At 37.2% G+C, this 14,910-nt stretch overlaps 3 protein-coding genes across 7 annotated transcripts; 1 reads left to right on the top strand and 2 right to left on the bottom strand.

Moving 5' to 3' along the window:
* Nucleotides 1-1,088: 1,088 nt before the first annotated feature.
* LOC127261104 (GTP-binding protein At2g22870) lies at nucleotides 1,089-4,986 on the top strand. 4 transcript variants are annotated; one of them, XM_051289299.1, is made up of 6 exons: nucleotides 1,089-1,275; nucleotides 2,081-2,563; nucleotides 2,787-2,856; nucleotides 3,710-3,872; nucleotides 3,966-4,211; nucleotides 4,764-4,986. In XM_051289299.1, exons 2-5 carry the CDS (start codon nucleotides 2,086-2,088, stop codon nucleotides 4,176-4,178), a joined length of 924 nt encoding a protein of 307 aa, XP_051145256.1. In that variant the 5' UTR covers nucleotides 1,089-1,275; nucleotides 2,081-2,085; the 3' UTR covers nucleotides 4,179-4,211; nucleotides 4,764-4,986. The 4 variants fall into 4 exon arrangements, with proteins under 4 accessions (XP_051145256.1, XP_051145254.1, XP_051145253.1 ...); XM_051289297.1 differs by having other exon boundaries at nucleotides 4,754-4,986; XM_051289296.1 differs by having other exon boundaries at nucleotides 4,738-4,986.
* A 337-nt stretch (nucleotides 4,987-5,323) lies between these two features.
* On the bottom strand, nucleotides 5,324-8,769 carry LOC127261103 (uncharacterized). The gene is made up of 3 exons (XM_051289295.1): nucleotides 8,404-8,769; nucleotides 7,855-8,195; nucleotides 5,324-7,274 (listed from the first exon to the last, which is right to left on the bottom strand). The coding sequence occupies exons 1-3, from the start codon at nucleotides 8,603-8,605 to the stop codon at nucleotides 5,454-5,456; spliced, it is 2,364 nt and encodes a 787-aa protein (XP_051145252.1). The 5' UTR covers nucleotides 8,606-8,769; the 3' UTR covers nucleotides 5,324-5,453.
* A 278-nt stretch (nucleotides 8,770-9,047) lies between these two features.
* LOC127261370 (uncharacterized) lies at nucleotides 9,048-14,195 on the bottom strand. Of its 2 annotated transcripts, none has more exons than XM_051289698.1 (12): nucleotides 14,024-14,195; nucleotides 13,513-13,858; nucleotides 12,305-12,482; nucleotides 12,166-12,215; nucleotides 11,901-11,993; nucleotides 11,738-11,826; nucleotides 11,522-11,600; nucleotides 11,343-11,425; nucleotides 10,870-10,948; nucleotides 10,104-10,785; nucleotides 9,590-9,956; nucleotides 9,048-9,506 (listed from the first exon to the last, which is right to left on the bottom strand). In XM_051289698.1, exons 1-12 carry the CDS (start codon nucleotides 14,053-14,055, stop codon nucleotides 9,374-9,376), a joined length of 2,211 nt encoding a protein of 736 aa, XP_051145655.1. In that variant the 5' UTR covers nucleotides 14,056-14,195; the 3' UTR covers nucleotides 9,048-9,373. The 2 variants fall into 2 exon arrangements, with proteins under 2 accessions (XP_051145655.1, XP_051145656.1); XM_051289699.1 differs by having other exon boundaries at nucleotides 9,590-9,953.
* Between the last annotated feature and the right edge of the window lie 715 nt (nucleotides 14,196-14,910).

Raw genomic sequence — 14,910 nt, 5'->3', positions numbered from 1 at the left:
AAGAAGTATCTGAGATTACTGATCCTAAATCAGGTAGTACATGTACATAATATTATTAAAGAAAATAAAAATAAACGTCGAAAATGATAACTGAAAATAACACGATGATCCCTAATGATATTCTCTTTGAATTTTGTCTGAATGTCCCCTCTCTATCGCGCTAAGGGTGCATATATACGTGTCAAACCGTCCAAAACCACTTTTATATTGGTTATCCTTGAACCGCTCAAAAAACCGCTTTTATGTCGATAACGGTCAAAAAATTGTTTTCACGTCGGTAATCGTAAAAAAACTGTTTTTATGTTGGTTACAAATTATCCAAAACTGCTTTCTCGTCAGTTACCGATTTGAACTGTCCGAAATCGTTTCGTCATTGGTTACCAATATAAAAAAACTGCTTCCACGTTGATTACAAATATGAACAGTCAAAACCACTTCCACGTTGGTAACTTTTGTTGTCAACCAACCAACCGTCCCATCAAAACCGTTTACACGTCCGATCAAAAAAAAAAAAAAATTCATTTACACATGGGTAACCTTTTTGATCAAACCAACCGTCTCAAAACCCACGCTCAAATGAAAACTGTCCGTTAGCCAATCGTTCAACCGGCTTGGCCCAACAACCATTCCGACCTAATGATTCTGATCTACCACTTGGATAGTGTCCATCTATTCATCCTTAGCTCAAACTTTAATTTTTTTTTTTTTTATACTCAATAAATATAGGAATCAAATATAAAAAAAAAAACAATATTTTGAATTAAATGTAATTTTTTAGATATTTTCGTTCGTCTATATATCTCTTTTTATCTAGTCTAATAAAAATAATTCATATATAAATATTAAAATATTGCAATCTTGTATAAAAATATTCAATTTTTTTATAATTATAAAAATAAAAAATATATAATTCATTTTATATATAAATACTAATAAGAGCATACAAAAAATTATTTATGTGAACAAAGTAGTAGATGAACAAGCCAAATTGTAAATTCACATATAGGCTATGAGTCAAGCGAGGCCCAAAATCAGGCCCATTTAGAAATGATATTAAATGGGCTCTAGCCTAATAAGTTATTGATGAAAAACAAAATTGAAAAACGAAATTCGGGATGGCTTCCTCCCACTCCACCGCTCTCTTTCTCCGCCTCCAATCGCCACCGTACTCCGCCGCCAGCCACTTTGCGGTCACTGTGTGACCATCAACACCGGTCCTCCTTTTTCTCATATCATCGTTTTACGGCCAGAAGACTTTCTGACGCATAGCTTGAGGTATTGACGATAATAACACTTATTAATATGAATTGAGTTTAGATTGTACCGAAAAGGCATCTTTTGTTCCGGTAGGCTGTTAGTTTACCAAATTCCAAGCTACTGCATTTGCACTGATTAACTCTCGAGTGTTGTCTAGAAGGGTTTTGAGCTTAGGTTGAGAATTGAACTCCGCATTGGTTATCTAGTGAAATAATTAGTTTGAATGAGTTTTTTCTTTTTTTTGGTGGGGGGGGGGGGGGGGGGGTTTAGAAACGAAGAATTTCGTTAGGAAATCATCAGTGCTCTTATACCACTAGTAGTGAGGAATAGGAGAATATCCAAGCAAACAATTAAACCATGAATAAGAAAGAGTGGTAAAGCTATTTTCATGATTTTTGTTGATATGAATCGTACACTAAATAATTGAATTTGAATTAGAAATTTCGACCCATCAATATGAATTTGACACAATAATAATTGAAGGCTTCAATTTTAATCCTGAGATAACAATTTGATTATAATATATTAATATTATTTAGTTATATATAAAATCAATTTAATCGGGTGGGTTTGAGCTGGTCGAGTTCTTCGTGCATACCCATTGCCTGGACTCCTCTGGATATAAACTCAATCCTATACGAAGAATAATACTTCTATCCACAGGAGAGTTCTTGTAGCATTTAGATGATAAAAGTCTAAACATATTCAAATAGACTTTCAATGAACTTTGGGATAAAATCTTGAAAGCTCTTGATTTTGTTTGGGGGGAAAAAAAGAGGGATATTTGCTAACTACTTGCATGTAATCTGATTGTTGTAAGCAGATAAAATGCTGGTGCACTTGAGGTCTCGATTATTGAATCAGAGTTTTTCATCTCTAGTCAACTTTTCGTCTCTGCATCCCTACAAAACCACATCCTCCCCTCTTTGCCTGGCACTGCAAACATCCATTCTTCGAAAATGCAACATCCACTATACATCTGCTGCCAAGTCTCCAAGACCAGTGACAACTTCAGAGGAAGCCAGCCGGTTCGTGCGGAATGTGCTATTTGTGCCACCTGGAGTTGATCCAGAAGAAGTTACTGAAGAAATGGTTTTGCCTGGATCAAATATTGTGATAGGGCCATACGCAGGTGATGCCAAAATCAAAGAGGTAGATTTCGTGAAAAGTAGTAACCGGCCAAAGGATTGTCCCAAGGATGATCGACCTGAGTTCGCCATGTTGGGCCGGTCTAATGTTGGCAAATCTTCTCTCATTAATTGTTTGGCACGAAAAAAGGAGGTTGCTCTCACTTCCAAAAAGCCAGGTGACATTTTTGTAGTTTTATTTGCCTTGCTTGTTAGATACTTATTAATCAGTTGTCTCTTTGTTTTCTTTTCAGCTTTTTTAGGCTGGGTAATGTTGTTTTAAGTGAACGATGGAATAGTTTGGTTTCACTTACTTATTTCAAAGATATTTTAGCTGCTCTTTTATTCTATTTTATTTTTTCAAGGATATTGTTTGATTTTATCTTATTGTGTAATTTTCAGGGAAGACTCAGTTTATTAATCATTATTTGGTTAATAAAAGCTGGTACATTGTGGATTTGCCTGGCTATGGGTAAGCTCCTGGTTCATTTCAGTTGTTGAACCATCTTATGTAGTTCTCCATTTACTTTTCTGGAGCTAGTTGATTTTTTAACACGCCTCTGTTCTAATTTTTTAGTTATGAAAATACCTTCTGAAATTTAGAAGTTAATATGAAATGTCATGCTGTATATTCTGAAAGTTTGCAAAATATATATGTAAGAGAGAATCTTTGGACTCAAAAGTATGAGAAATACAATAGGTAAGCTTTTTCATTAAGAAATGGAATATACTATTACTTGGTAGGAAGTGGACTCAATAAACATAAGAAAATTTTGTATATGATTAATTCGAATTTCAACCATAGATTCACCAAATAAAGCTTTGGATTCAATTTGTAGACGCTAAGGTTGCATGTGCAGGGTTATATATATGTATGAAGATTGCTGGGCTAGGTTCAGTGTAAGTGACTGGATGAGTTTGATTTTCGGTTGAATTGATCCAAATTTACCTGTGTCTGTTCTAAGATCTTCAATGACTGGAGCATACAAATGTATACATATGTATTTGCATGAAATGCATTCATTGGTGTGGTGGAGTTAGGATGGTAAAACATTAGGCAGTGCATAGATTCCCCATGACCCAGACTATGTTCAACATTTGTTGAATACCCTAGGGGCGTGACTATGTATGAACAATGCATATTTGACTTTCATGTGTCGATGCAAGAAAAAGAAAATTTTGACAAATATGCACTGGAATAATTTAGTTTTACTACCACACCTAACATAGATCATAAGCAAATCTGTCCTCCAATTTATACACTGGAATAAAATTATTGATTTGCCTTCAAACAATCAATCTGATGCAGATCCCATTATCTACAGTTTTGCTAATGCCCCCGATGCTGCAAGAATGGATTGGTCCTCGTTCACTAAAGGTTATTTTCTGAACCGAGAAAGTCTGGTATCAGTTCTACTTTTGGTTGATGCCAGTGTTCCACCACAGAAAATCGACATTGACTGTGCAAACTGGCTCGGGAGAAACAATGTATATTTACTTCAGTCCATAAGGTTGTATTCTTGAATACATACATTTGTTAGAAACACTATTATGTGGCCATGTGTTTGTGTGCCCTTACAGATACCAATGACTTTTGTTTTCACAAAATGTGATAAAATGAAGAGAAGCAAAGGGAGGAGACCTGATGAGAACATCATAGAATTCCAAGAGGTGATCAGAGAAAACTACCGGAAACATCCTCCATGGATAATGACGAGCAGTGTGACGGGGCTGGGCAGGGATGATCTTTTACTGCATATGTCACAGCTCAGGAACTATTGGGACAACGAGTAGTCTGTATGTACACGGCAACCTTGAAAAATGAAGGTACTCAAACTTCTTATCAACAATTTATTTTTTTTATTTATTTATTTTTATTTTAGACTAACCACTGTGCCTTGTGAACTCCCGACATGTTAGTTATTTGCACTATCCATTTTTGTTGAATTACATCCTAAGATGGAGCCTTAGTTAGCCATACTTAGTCAGAAGTTGTTTTGGGACAAGATAATGCACTCTTGAGCAGAAAATAAGGTTGTGTCTAAATATCTTTTCGGATTTTTGACTGGTTTGGAAATAGTAAAAAGTTAAATGAAATATTAGTATTTGATATAATATAAACAAATAGTGTTTAGATATGATGTTTAGAATAGAACATATGTATTTTGATGTAAGAAAGTAAGTGAAAAATAGTTACTGAATATGATGCTTTTATGGAGAAATTCTAATAAATACTAGTAATTACACAAAGCATACGAGTTTGGATGTAATGTTTTAAATAAAAAACAAATATTTGATTTGATGTTTGAAATAGTTGGTAATATTTGGACTGTATCATATACAAAAATTTCAGCTAACTCTTGGAGTAGTGAATGTTAGCCGAAGAAATGCTAGATGAAAAAAGGCGATCATTCGAGGCAAATCTAGCCGATCCTGGACGCTGTAGGTGGGAGCAAATATCTGGTTTTCACACTACAAGCTTCCATACAATTTGGTATTGAACAGGTGCATGCCTATATATCCTTGCAAATTGTAGTCTAGAATACAAACTCTGTTCTTTTACTGTTTTTGTAATAGTGAAATTTTTATTGTTGTTATTGAATGAGAATTGTGAAAATATGTTGTTTAGGTATAACGTAATTTTTGTTATCTTTTAAGTATTTTGTAGGAGGAAATAGCCAAACTTGTTGTATTCATAATATATTTTTATTATTGTTGGGAGAGGAAAAGGCACCCATTTGTTTAGAAAGACCCGAGAAAAGTATTAACAAATTATATATTAAATACATAACCAAACAAATCAAACAAATTATTAATAAGTTCACATTCTATATATTCAACGATTAATATTATTACATCTTATCGTAAAAAAATTAAATATTTTTCACGAAATATATTGTATAATATATATATATATATGGAATCCAAAGAAAGAGAAATAAATGCAATAAAAGACCATTGACTATTTACTGAGTATTATATTTCATTTAAACAGAAAACCAATACTGTAAAATACATGCATATATATACATACATAAATACCTGAGACTTGCTGTGAAGTTTTAACATTCATGGAAGTAGCAAACAGGGCTTTTCATCAATTACAGGGTGGCAGTTCGGCAAAGAACCGCCGGAAGATTCTCCCTCCGACTCCAAATTCTCGTAGCCGCCACCGGCGATGTCCACATCCACCAAGAGAGGGCTTACCGGCAACGAATCTGCTGTTTCATCGACACCATCAGCACATCCTCCATTGCTGTCGACAGAATCATGAGTCAAAGAAACTTCGGCGCTAGATTCGACTGTTCCATACAGAAGAGCTTCGAGTAAGGAGTCGGGATTGCTGGAGGTGACCGGAGTGAATTTAACGTCTAAGATAGGGAAGTTGAAGTCCAATAAAGAACTCGACGACTCGAATGTATGATCTTTGATGCACTCTTGTTCTGTCGAAGCATTTCCTTCTAGAACTTCGGATGTGTTCGTAGAGTCGCGAGGGGTTCCGGGATTAGTTTCATCATCAATCTGAACCGATATGTTGCTTTTCACCGAATCCTTGGCAAGATCCGACTTGGGATCGTCACTAGAACTGTCCGATGTATTTGCTTCCGAGCTTGGGTCTACCATACTTACGTCGATCGAAACATTCGAGGATTCAATGCCATGAGAGGAAGCCTCGAGGTTGTGTCCCTTTTCGTCGTTTTTAAGTTCAAAGACTATATTCAAAGAAGACTGAGCATCATTCAAATCATCGTCATTTCCGGTTTCATCTGCCGAAAAGTCGGGAGCTGTGATTGAAAGGACTCGGGTGTATTGCAAGGACTCTTTACTACCGATGTTTTCTGCAACAAGAAATTCTTGACCTTCGATTACCTCACAATCGCCCGAAGTTGTTTGAACATCAGGAGGATGGTTCATAGCAGACGACAAAAATCCATTGAGTGCTGCGGCTAAGGCATCATCAACTGAAACAGCTTTCTTTGGTTCTAATTTAATGCGGGGCGAATCCTCCAATGGTGCCACGCTGTTGTCCTCTTCATCTTCATCGTATGTAAACTTAGGAGCAGAAACAACAAGGCTTGGTTGAAGTTTTGCATCATGGGACGGGGGTAAGTCAGGGATGGAATCACAGGACAGATCTTTCTTTTCAATGTCGGATGGCGCACGAGTTGGATAATCACTTTGGTCGTTGTAGAGTGAGCTTGAATTCGACTCGCTGCAAGAAAATGCAGGAGCACAGATTCTTGTGCAATGCGTCGTGCTAGAACCAAGAGAACTCTGAGCAAGTTTTTCAAGCTGAAGCTCGACTCGCTGAAGCCTTGTCTCTATGCTCTCGATGGGCCTCAGAAGTTTTTCTTCAAACCTCAAGAACATATCTTCCACTCTACTCACTCGAGAAACAAGCTCTTCCAGAGTATTTTCAAGATTTCGGGGGAGACTGTTTACTGGCTCAACACATTTATTTTCCACAGTAGATTCCGGAGTTTCAGCTGATTCAGATGTATTCTTATCATCAAGCCTTTCAGACTCTGCATTTTGTAGCTCAGCTTGGTTTTTCTGCAATCCATCATCAATTTGATCAGTAGTTTCTGACCTAGTTTCCGTCTTATCATCCTTAACCACTTCATCAGAAGCACATTCATCTCTAACTCGGTTGACACCTGATTTTGAAAGTTGCAGAAGAGTAGGTACAAACATGGCCATTAGAGAATTTTGAGTCGAGCTTCCAGTGAAGGGGGCCTCATTTCCAGAATCAGATGATTCTGCGAGGGCCACAAATACATAAACTTCATCAATGTATACGGCGCCTCTGTCCTGAAGGGAGAGCAATCTAATTGTAAGCGACGTACAGTGCTCTGCATCACTTATTTGGGCTGTAGCCTCGTAAAGATCCTACAAATACACATAAGAGCATCCAGTAAATTTCTTGCCTATATAGATAGAAACTGAAGAATGATGTAAGAAAGCAATTTAAAATGGAAAACTAGTATCACTTTTCAGTACAAACCTTGAAATTAAGAATGATATGAGATTTGAGTTGTTTTATGACTCTATCTGCTTGTGAATTGTGATAATAATAATAAAAAAAAAAAAAAAAAAAAAAAAAAAAAAAAAATCTAGTATAAGTTGGTCAGTATAATCTGTTACTACACGATCAAATAGGAAGAGAAACAATTTTTCGAAAATCTAACAAGGCAAGATATCATAAAAATAGGAGATTCAGTTTCTTTGTTTTTTTTCTATTCGATATAAATTTGTAGTATGTATATCTTGATAATGGACGGAATAAGTATTATTTTCTAGACGGACAAGATGGCACGAGGTAAAACAAAATGTGATCAATCCAGTCTACCAAAAAGATAGGAAATCCCAAATAAAGATTATGTATAAAGCACCAAACACAACCTTGATTCAGACAAGGATCCTATGGATATATTTTCCAAAAAAACTGCATATGAAACCATAACCATACCTGTATTTTTTCAGCTTGGCCAGAATTAATCTTATCCGACAAAGATCCGCTCCCAACTTCAGGTACTTTAATCTTAACCCAATCATCTTCACTGTTGGAAGAGCTTCCCCCATTCGAAATACTTTCTACTATGGGTTCCTCCTGCGAACAATCCCCACCCCCCGCCACACCTCCAATGGTAGCTGTTTGGAGTACTTTCCCATCTCTCTCAGCAACACCACACCGAACAGTACAGAGATACTCGTTGCTACTACGAGGAGAACGTGTGTAGTAGATTTCATACACACGAGCAGTACTCCTTACGTAAATTTGGCTAATGTCAAAACTTTCCTCAAATTGAACTGCAAGAATGTCAAAATGTGTACTATATCAATCATCAATAGATGCTTCCATTCTTTATCACTAAACGTGCACCTTATACATGAATTCGGAGACTAAAAACAATTCCAAATCATTTCAGAGCCCTAAAACCGAAATCATCAAACCCTAGAAAATCAGAACCATGGTAAGACAAGAAAGCCAAACAAAATTAAAAATCGAGAATATTACTGTAGATTTCACAAGGACCAAAATCGGGACCACGAGGCTTCAGAACAAGAGGAGATTCAGGAACCGCAATTTGCAGGTCGGATTCAGGAATCGGGAAATCGGAGGACTCGACGGCAATCGAAGCCTCGAGTGTGCCGCGAGCAACGGTCCAATTCGTGTCGGAGGTCCATTCTAGCACACCGGTTTCAGCGACGCCGTCCATACCGGAATGAATCTCTTCCACTTTGCTGCGCCGAGCCGAACTAGTGCTGGAATCACGGTACGAACAGGGAGCTTCTTCCCATGGACCGACGATCAACCCCTTCGACACCGTACCTCTGCCACTGCCACTGCCACACCCACAGCAGATCCAAACCCAAACTTCATCCTAATTTCAGATGACTGAAATGTAAATTCCGGGCCAATATTGGGCCTGCAATTATTGGGCCGCCCAGTAAAAATTATCATTTCTTAATTTAACCCAAATTCTTTGGATATGTTTTATTGTTTTCAAACCAATTTTACCATTTTTCGATACTCCATACTAATATGCAAAACTTGTGACTGTGACAACGTGACTGATAATTTTGTTTTCATGCACAATATTCTCTATCATTTCTAGTTAACAAAAACCAAAGGGGGCCAAAAAGAAAAGGGGCCAAAAATTTAAAAAGCCGAATATCGTTATCGTTATTGTTCTCCAGCCCGGCGGCATCATCATATATTACATGAGAAATGCCAACAACACAATGTCACAGAAACTACAAAGGTCTCCCTCATCGATATGTATATATAAATGTATGTATATCCTGAGTTCTATTCTATTATAGCCAAGAGATATACAAATCCACAAATGAAGGCAGCTACAGATCTCAAATCCAGGGGAAAACTTATATAATAGCGATGCCGGGAAACTTAGACGATCATTTCAAGCTTTCCGGCAGTTGCTCTTTTGTTAGTGCTGAGTCTAAGTTTGTTCGACCCGAGAGATTTATATCTTCGGTTTCTGAGACACAAACCGAATTCCTAACTTCCCCAGTTCGAAGCTCTCTGTTTTCCCATAATCGAAAGCTATGGACACCATCGATGTACCCTCGGAGACTTCGACTACAGTTCCACGGGGCCTGAAATGAAAATGGCGATATAAATTGAATTTCATTTCTCTAAGTTCTTCGATTGTCACAAGCATTGAATTAAAGATATTCACCAGGAATCATCAGATGGCTGATGAACTTCTACCCTTTTCCCGGCAGCATCTTTTCCTAATTTCAGCAGTATCCAATTAGCATCAGATAAGTCCTCGATAGCTTTGTTCTCATCAATGGCTGCTGCTGCTGCTACTGGTCTTCTCCGTTTGGACCTTTGACCACGAGTATAAGTGATCTCATATTCATCCATAATCGGATCAGGCACCGGGTCCTGATCCCCAGTGCTCGAACTACCAGCAACATCATGGTTACCACTGCTAACATTTCGGGGAATTTTGAACTTCAAATAAGTCCTGTGATCCTTCTGCCGGCAAACTTCAGATCCCTGCTCGTCATGTTTTGGTTGGATTGTATCTTCAGAACCTACTAAAACATGTAGAAAAAGATACGAAGCCTCAAAATCACAACCACAATAACAGAAAGTTGTTTGACCGTTACTTTAAGTTTAGCAACAATACCTCAGGAAAAAATGAACTTCAAGAACAAAATTAAATCAGGAAGAACCATACGTACCGTTCGGTAAAATCAAATCTTGCCTTTTAATGCTCGGTGCTTCAGATCTTGGAGGAGTAGCGGTATTTCTGCCCAGCCCACCCAAATTTATTACGAGCTTTGGCCCCTGTGCAGCCTTGGGTACACTGCTGTTAGTTTCGATCTCCTCACTGTTAGTCGAGCTAAAATATTTATTACTCTTTATTCTGACGGTTCTCATCGCCTTTGTTACATTCGTAGGGATAACCTCATCGCCAAATTTCAGTTCGGAGGCTGCTGCTTCATTTGCTTCGGTTTTCACTTCCATCACACTTCCAATAACAGGAGAAGTATCGGGTGTACCAAAAAATTGCGTGTCTTGTTTCTTATTATTTCCAGTGTCATATCCAAGTGAAGCCTCGTCTTGCCCGTTCTGATCTGCTGCATTTGTCGAAGATGTTCCACTCCTTTTTTTCTTTGCATACTTCTTGGAAGATTTTTTTCTGTAATCTTTGCTCTTTTTCGGAGATTTAAACTTAAAAGAACTCCCCGGCTCAGGTTTTAGGAACTGCTCACTTTCTTCATCGTCAGAGAAAGGCGAAATGTTGAAAATTTCCTCTTCTGTGGGCAAACCTGCAGCGGCCCTCAAGCTAGCTATCAAATCCTTATCAGCTTCATTTCTTCGTCTCCATAGCTCCTTAACAGCCTCGTCGATGTTCTTAACCTGGTGAGAAGAGAATAAGTTAGGAGAAGATAACAACACCGGAAAGATATGATGTTTAATTCTTTTATGGTCCAATAATCGGACCTGACTGCATTCACCACGGCATGTTGGACAAACGTACTGAAGATTTCCATCAAGTTCAAATTCTGTGTATTTTGCATCACTGGAAAGTTGCACGACAAAAATCAGATCCAATAAATGACCATGGCGGAATTGAAGAAATGTTTCGAGATCATGAAAGAATAAAATGTATAAAGCGAGGAAGCGACAAATACAACTAATAAATACCAAATTGATTGGCGTTTCGTCTGTGTACTAAAGTTAAATACCATATAATCTGAAACTTTGACAAAATGCATAGCCATGAGAGTATACCGACTTAGCTGAAGGCAATGTCAAACAATTTACTTCCGAGACACAATCTATGGAGTTTTCAGACACCCATTGTGCATATATAACCAAAGATTTAACCACTGTTCATTAGAAAACATATGGTGCCATGGAAAAGAACATTCGGAAAAAAAATAAAATAAGTTAAGGAGCACAAAATAAAGAACCTTATCCCATCACATGTACAGTGCACCCAGGACTGGCAGGTATCACAGCATACCATAGGCGTTGATTCAGAGTCTCGATATACCTGCAGTTTGCAAGGAAAATATTTAAGCAATTACCTTCTTTTATGCATATTTTCTGCACATGAGTCGAAACAAATAAACAGGGCATTATGTCTTACCTTCAAACAAACAGGACAGTAATTTCCCTTCACGAACAATCTTCCACATGCGTCACAGCAAGTATGGCCCAAAAACCACCTACATCATTTCAATTATAACGCATATGAGAACAATGCATTTTCATTTTTAGCATCCGTCAATTTTCATTGGAATATCTTTATTGATTTAGAATGTGGGAAGCCAATAGGGAAGAACATTATAGTTCAAATACAGACCTCACGCTTAAGCCATTTCCGGGCACAGTAGAGTCACAGCTATGGCATTTGGTGTGTTTCGGACACAGATAAGGCCCATGGCCAACGTTCTGCACGTTGAAAATTGAACATTAGCAAATTTTTTACCGAGCATAGATGGGGGAATGAAATAACTAAGACGCACCTTGTGTGGGGGTTGTTGACAGTAACAATGGTAAGCACCATCACACCTTTTACAAAAACTAAACTTGGTTGGATCTCCAGTTCTTCGGCAGACCTAGAGTAGTGGAGTGTATCAAAATAAAATAACACATAAATTGTAAATTATATCATATTCGCCAATCCTCCATACGAATCAGAAGAGCTTTTGAGCATGTAATTATTATGTACAGAATGAATGTTTTGAAAACATTTGCTCTTAACAAAATAACTAATGCATTAGGTATTACCTCACAGGTACGGCAAGACGGGCAAGTCCATGAACTCCAATGAAAAAGATCTGCAATCATGAATCCATCACCAAAAAAGAAAAAAAAAAAAAACACGGGCATTTAGTTATACAATTGTTGTGGCGGCAACAGACAGTACCTCTGTTTTGAGACCATGCTTTAAGACAACTTCGGTGATACTTCTTGCCACAAGAATTACATGATAGCATCTTTCCTGCCCTCTCGCTACCTTCATCTTCACCAGAAAAACACAGCCGACACATAATCTTGGCATTTGGATTACCTTGCTCGTCTCCAGCAACATCCTTTGCAGCAGTCTGAGAGGAAAATCTCATTAGGGCCTTTCAAAACAACCATTAGCTGAGTGAAAGTAACATTCGAGAAAAGCTAATAAGATAGAGTATTTAGTGAATAACAGAAATCAACCAAAGGCACTTCGCCATTAACAAATTTATCTGCGCTGTCAAATATAATCATAACCATCAATTCCATGCAAGTCTATGGTAGATTGCAAAAGCACAACATAACAAAGAGTGGCTTCTGCCATGTCAATCAAACAAGTTTGGGAAAAACAATAAAATGTAAGTCTCTTGAATAACTTCTCTATGAGTGTTAGCCTAACAGTTCAGCAAATCCGCCAATCTTATATTTTAAAAAGTATACAAACTATAAAACACTATAAAAACAAAGAAGCATCGGCACTTTTATCAGCATACAGGAATTTCTTGATCAAAGACATCATAAATGCTGATAAGCGGCTGAATAAATAAGTCAAGTGTAACGACAAAAATTTTGTCGTTACTGCTGACAAATAGTTCTTTATACCTTTAAAGTGGCCTCCAATGTCGTTGGAAGTATAAAATCTTAACAAAATCATCTAACAATAACGAACTTTTAATCCATAATAATACAACTAAGAACACATACACATATAGCTATAAATGCAACTAGAAAAATCCACACCACGATCTCTGTGAACGGAGTAAATCACTTGGCGAATATTTCATTTATGACTAAAACTCGACATGAGAAACACACGTAAGCGAAGCTGCGGATAACCCTAATAAGACAATGATTACAATGACAAAGATAAAATGTACAAAATCAGCAATCAGACAATCACCTAAACAAGCCATTCTCATACATAAGAACAGAACAAGATCACTAACACAGAAATATCATACTCCAGTTTTCACACAAATATAACTTCAAGCTCGTGAGATCTCATCTATGGCATCCTCTTGAGGCATTCAAACAAATGTAGAACTTATTTTCCAACACAAACATACGATTTCCAATTCGTGAAAAATTACAAATAATTTTTTTTAAAAAATGGTAAAACCTCACCCCCAAATCCCCAGATTCAAACCTCCGGGCATAATCCTCGGCCTCCATTGATGCTGCAGCAGCTTGCTTCTGCAGAGCAGCTCTCTTCACCGCCGCCGTCTTGGCAGCCTCATCCCCTCCCCCTCCCGCCGCCGCCGAAATCCGCAGCGGCGGCGGAGGAGCCGGCGCGGGGGAGACAACAACCTTCGGAACCTTAACCTGAACCGTCGCATTCTCCCTCGACTTGATCAGCCACGGATCCTTCAAGAACTGCTCGATCCTATCTACCTCCTGCAAAAACTCATTCCTCCCCTTCTCGTCTCGCAGCTTCGCCGGAAACCCCAAAGCACAGGTGCAAATCTTCCGGCTGCAACCAGACAGAAAAAAGAACAGTCGTGAATTAGCGAAGAAATGCAAAACCCGCATCACTCAAACTTCGAAACAATTACGAAATTGGCGCGCAGAGAGTCAATCTTGGCTTCTAAAATTAATGGGGCTCCGATACCAGATTAGAGACGGGTTAACCGCTTACCAGGTAATGGGGCAAGCGACATGGAAGGCCATTGTACTGCGAATTTTTGGTTTAAAAAATTCGTAGCTGTAAAGCGAGCGTCGTTTTCGGGTCCAGGAATTAAATATGGTAAATTTTTGAAGGAAAAATAATGGAAAATTGGAAAAGAAATCTTGGGGACGAAAGCCAGATGGTTTTCGGAATAACCGAGGAGGTTCAAAGGTGTATGTATATCTGGCAGTCCTACGGAGTTTTCATTTTGATCCCTTTTCTATTGGTTATTGAAATTTGGCCCAATCTTGAAGTAGTGGAATTTTCGTTTCGGTGCTTTGTCTTTTGGGTTGTATTCGACTAAGCCACGTGAATTTACAGTCAATTAAATCAACCCCCGGGAATATTGGGTGTGTTCGAAGGGTTTTGGTTTTGATTCTACTGTTGTAATTGTTTCTAAAAAAATATTTAAGTCAAATAAATTTTTATTTATTATATTATATTAAAATTTAATTTATATTTAAAATTTTATATAATATATATTTTTTTCACATTAAATAAATATTTCACATCAAAATTAATATTCAAAATGCAAATTCAAAATTAAAATACACGGACAAACACAGCTATGATATTAGTTGGACGTGTCTGACATGGTAATTAAATTTTAATAATTAGCTTACTTATTTTAATACTTCATTCACATAATATATATATATATATATATATTATTTTGTGCGATCACAAAATAATTTAATAATTATATATATTTTATATAAATACTCTTATTTTATTATCATCATCTCATCATTAAAATAAAATTATTTAAATTATTTTTAATATTATTTTTAATTATTCATTATATTTAAATTTTATTATTTTTTATATTTTGAGTCAAAAATAAATATATCTTTTTA

Source organism: Andrographis paniculata, unplaced genomic scaffold, assembly GCF_009805555.1.
Source record: "Andrographis paniculata isolate CXL003 unplaced genomic scaffold, ASM980555v1 Contig62END, whole genome shotgun sequence".
In the NCBI taxonomy this organism is placed as follows: domain Eukaryota; kingdom Viridiplantae; phylum Streptophyta; class Magnoliopsida; order Lamiales; family Acanthaceae; genus Andrographis; species Andrographis paniculata.
The sequence above is the reverse complement of the archived record's forward strand: the minus strand, read 5'-3'. Positions and strand labels throughout refer to the sequence as shown.

Excerpts from the sequence above, each read along its gene's own strand:
- LOC127261104 (XM_051289299.1), top strand. The coding sequence starts at position 2,086 with ATGCTGGTGCACTTGAGGTCTCGATTATTGAATCAGAGTTTTTCATCT. Across the intron at positions 2,564-2,786 it reads TCTCACTTCCAAAAAGCCAG|GGAAGACTCAGTTTATTAAT; the intron begins GTGACATTTTTG and ends TGTAATTTTCAG. Across the intron at positions 2,857-3,709 it reads GTGGATTTGCCTGGCTATGG|TTTTGCTAATGCCCCCGATG; the intron begins GTAAGCTCCTGG and ends CATTATCTACAG.
- LOC127261103 (XM_051289295.1), bottom strand. The coding sequence starts at position 8,605 with ATGGACGGCGTCGCTGAAACCGGTGTGCTAGAATGGACCTCCGACACG. Across the intron at positions 8,196-8,403 it reads TGGTCCTTGTGAAATCTACA|TTCAATTTGAGGAAAGTTTT; the intron begins GTAATATTCTCG and ends ACATTCTTGCAG. Across the intron at positions 7,275-7,854 it reads GCCAAGCTGAAAAAATACAG|GATCTTTACGAGGCTACAGC; the intron begins GTATGGTTATGG and ends GTGTATTTGTAG.
- LOC127261370 (XM_051289698.1), bottom strand. The coding sequence starts at position 14,055 with ATGGCCTTCCATGTCGCTTGCCCCATTACCTG. Across the intron at positions 11,994-12,165 it reads CGTCTTGCCGTACCTGTGAG|GTCTGCCGAAGAACTGGAGA; the intron begins GTAATACCTAAT and ends CCACTACTCTAG. Across the intron at positions 11,827-11,900 it reads GTCAACAACCCCCACACAAG|AACGTTGGCCATGGGCCTTA; the intron begins GTGCGTCTTAGT and ends TTCAACGTGCAG.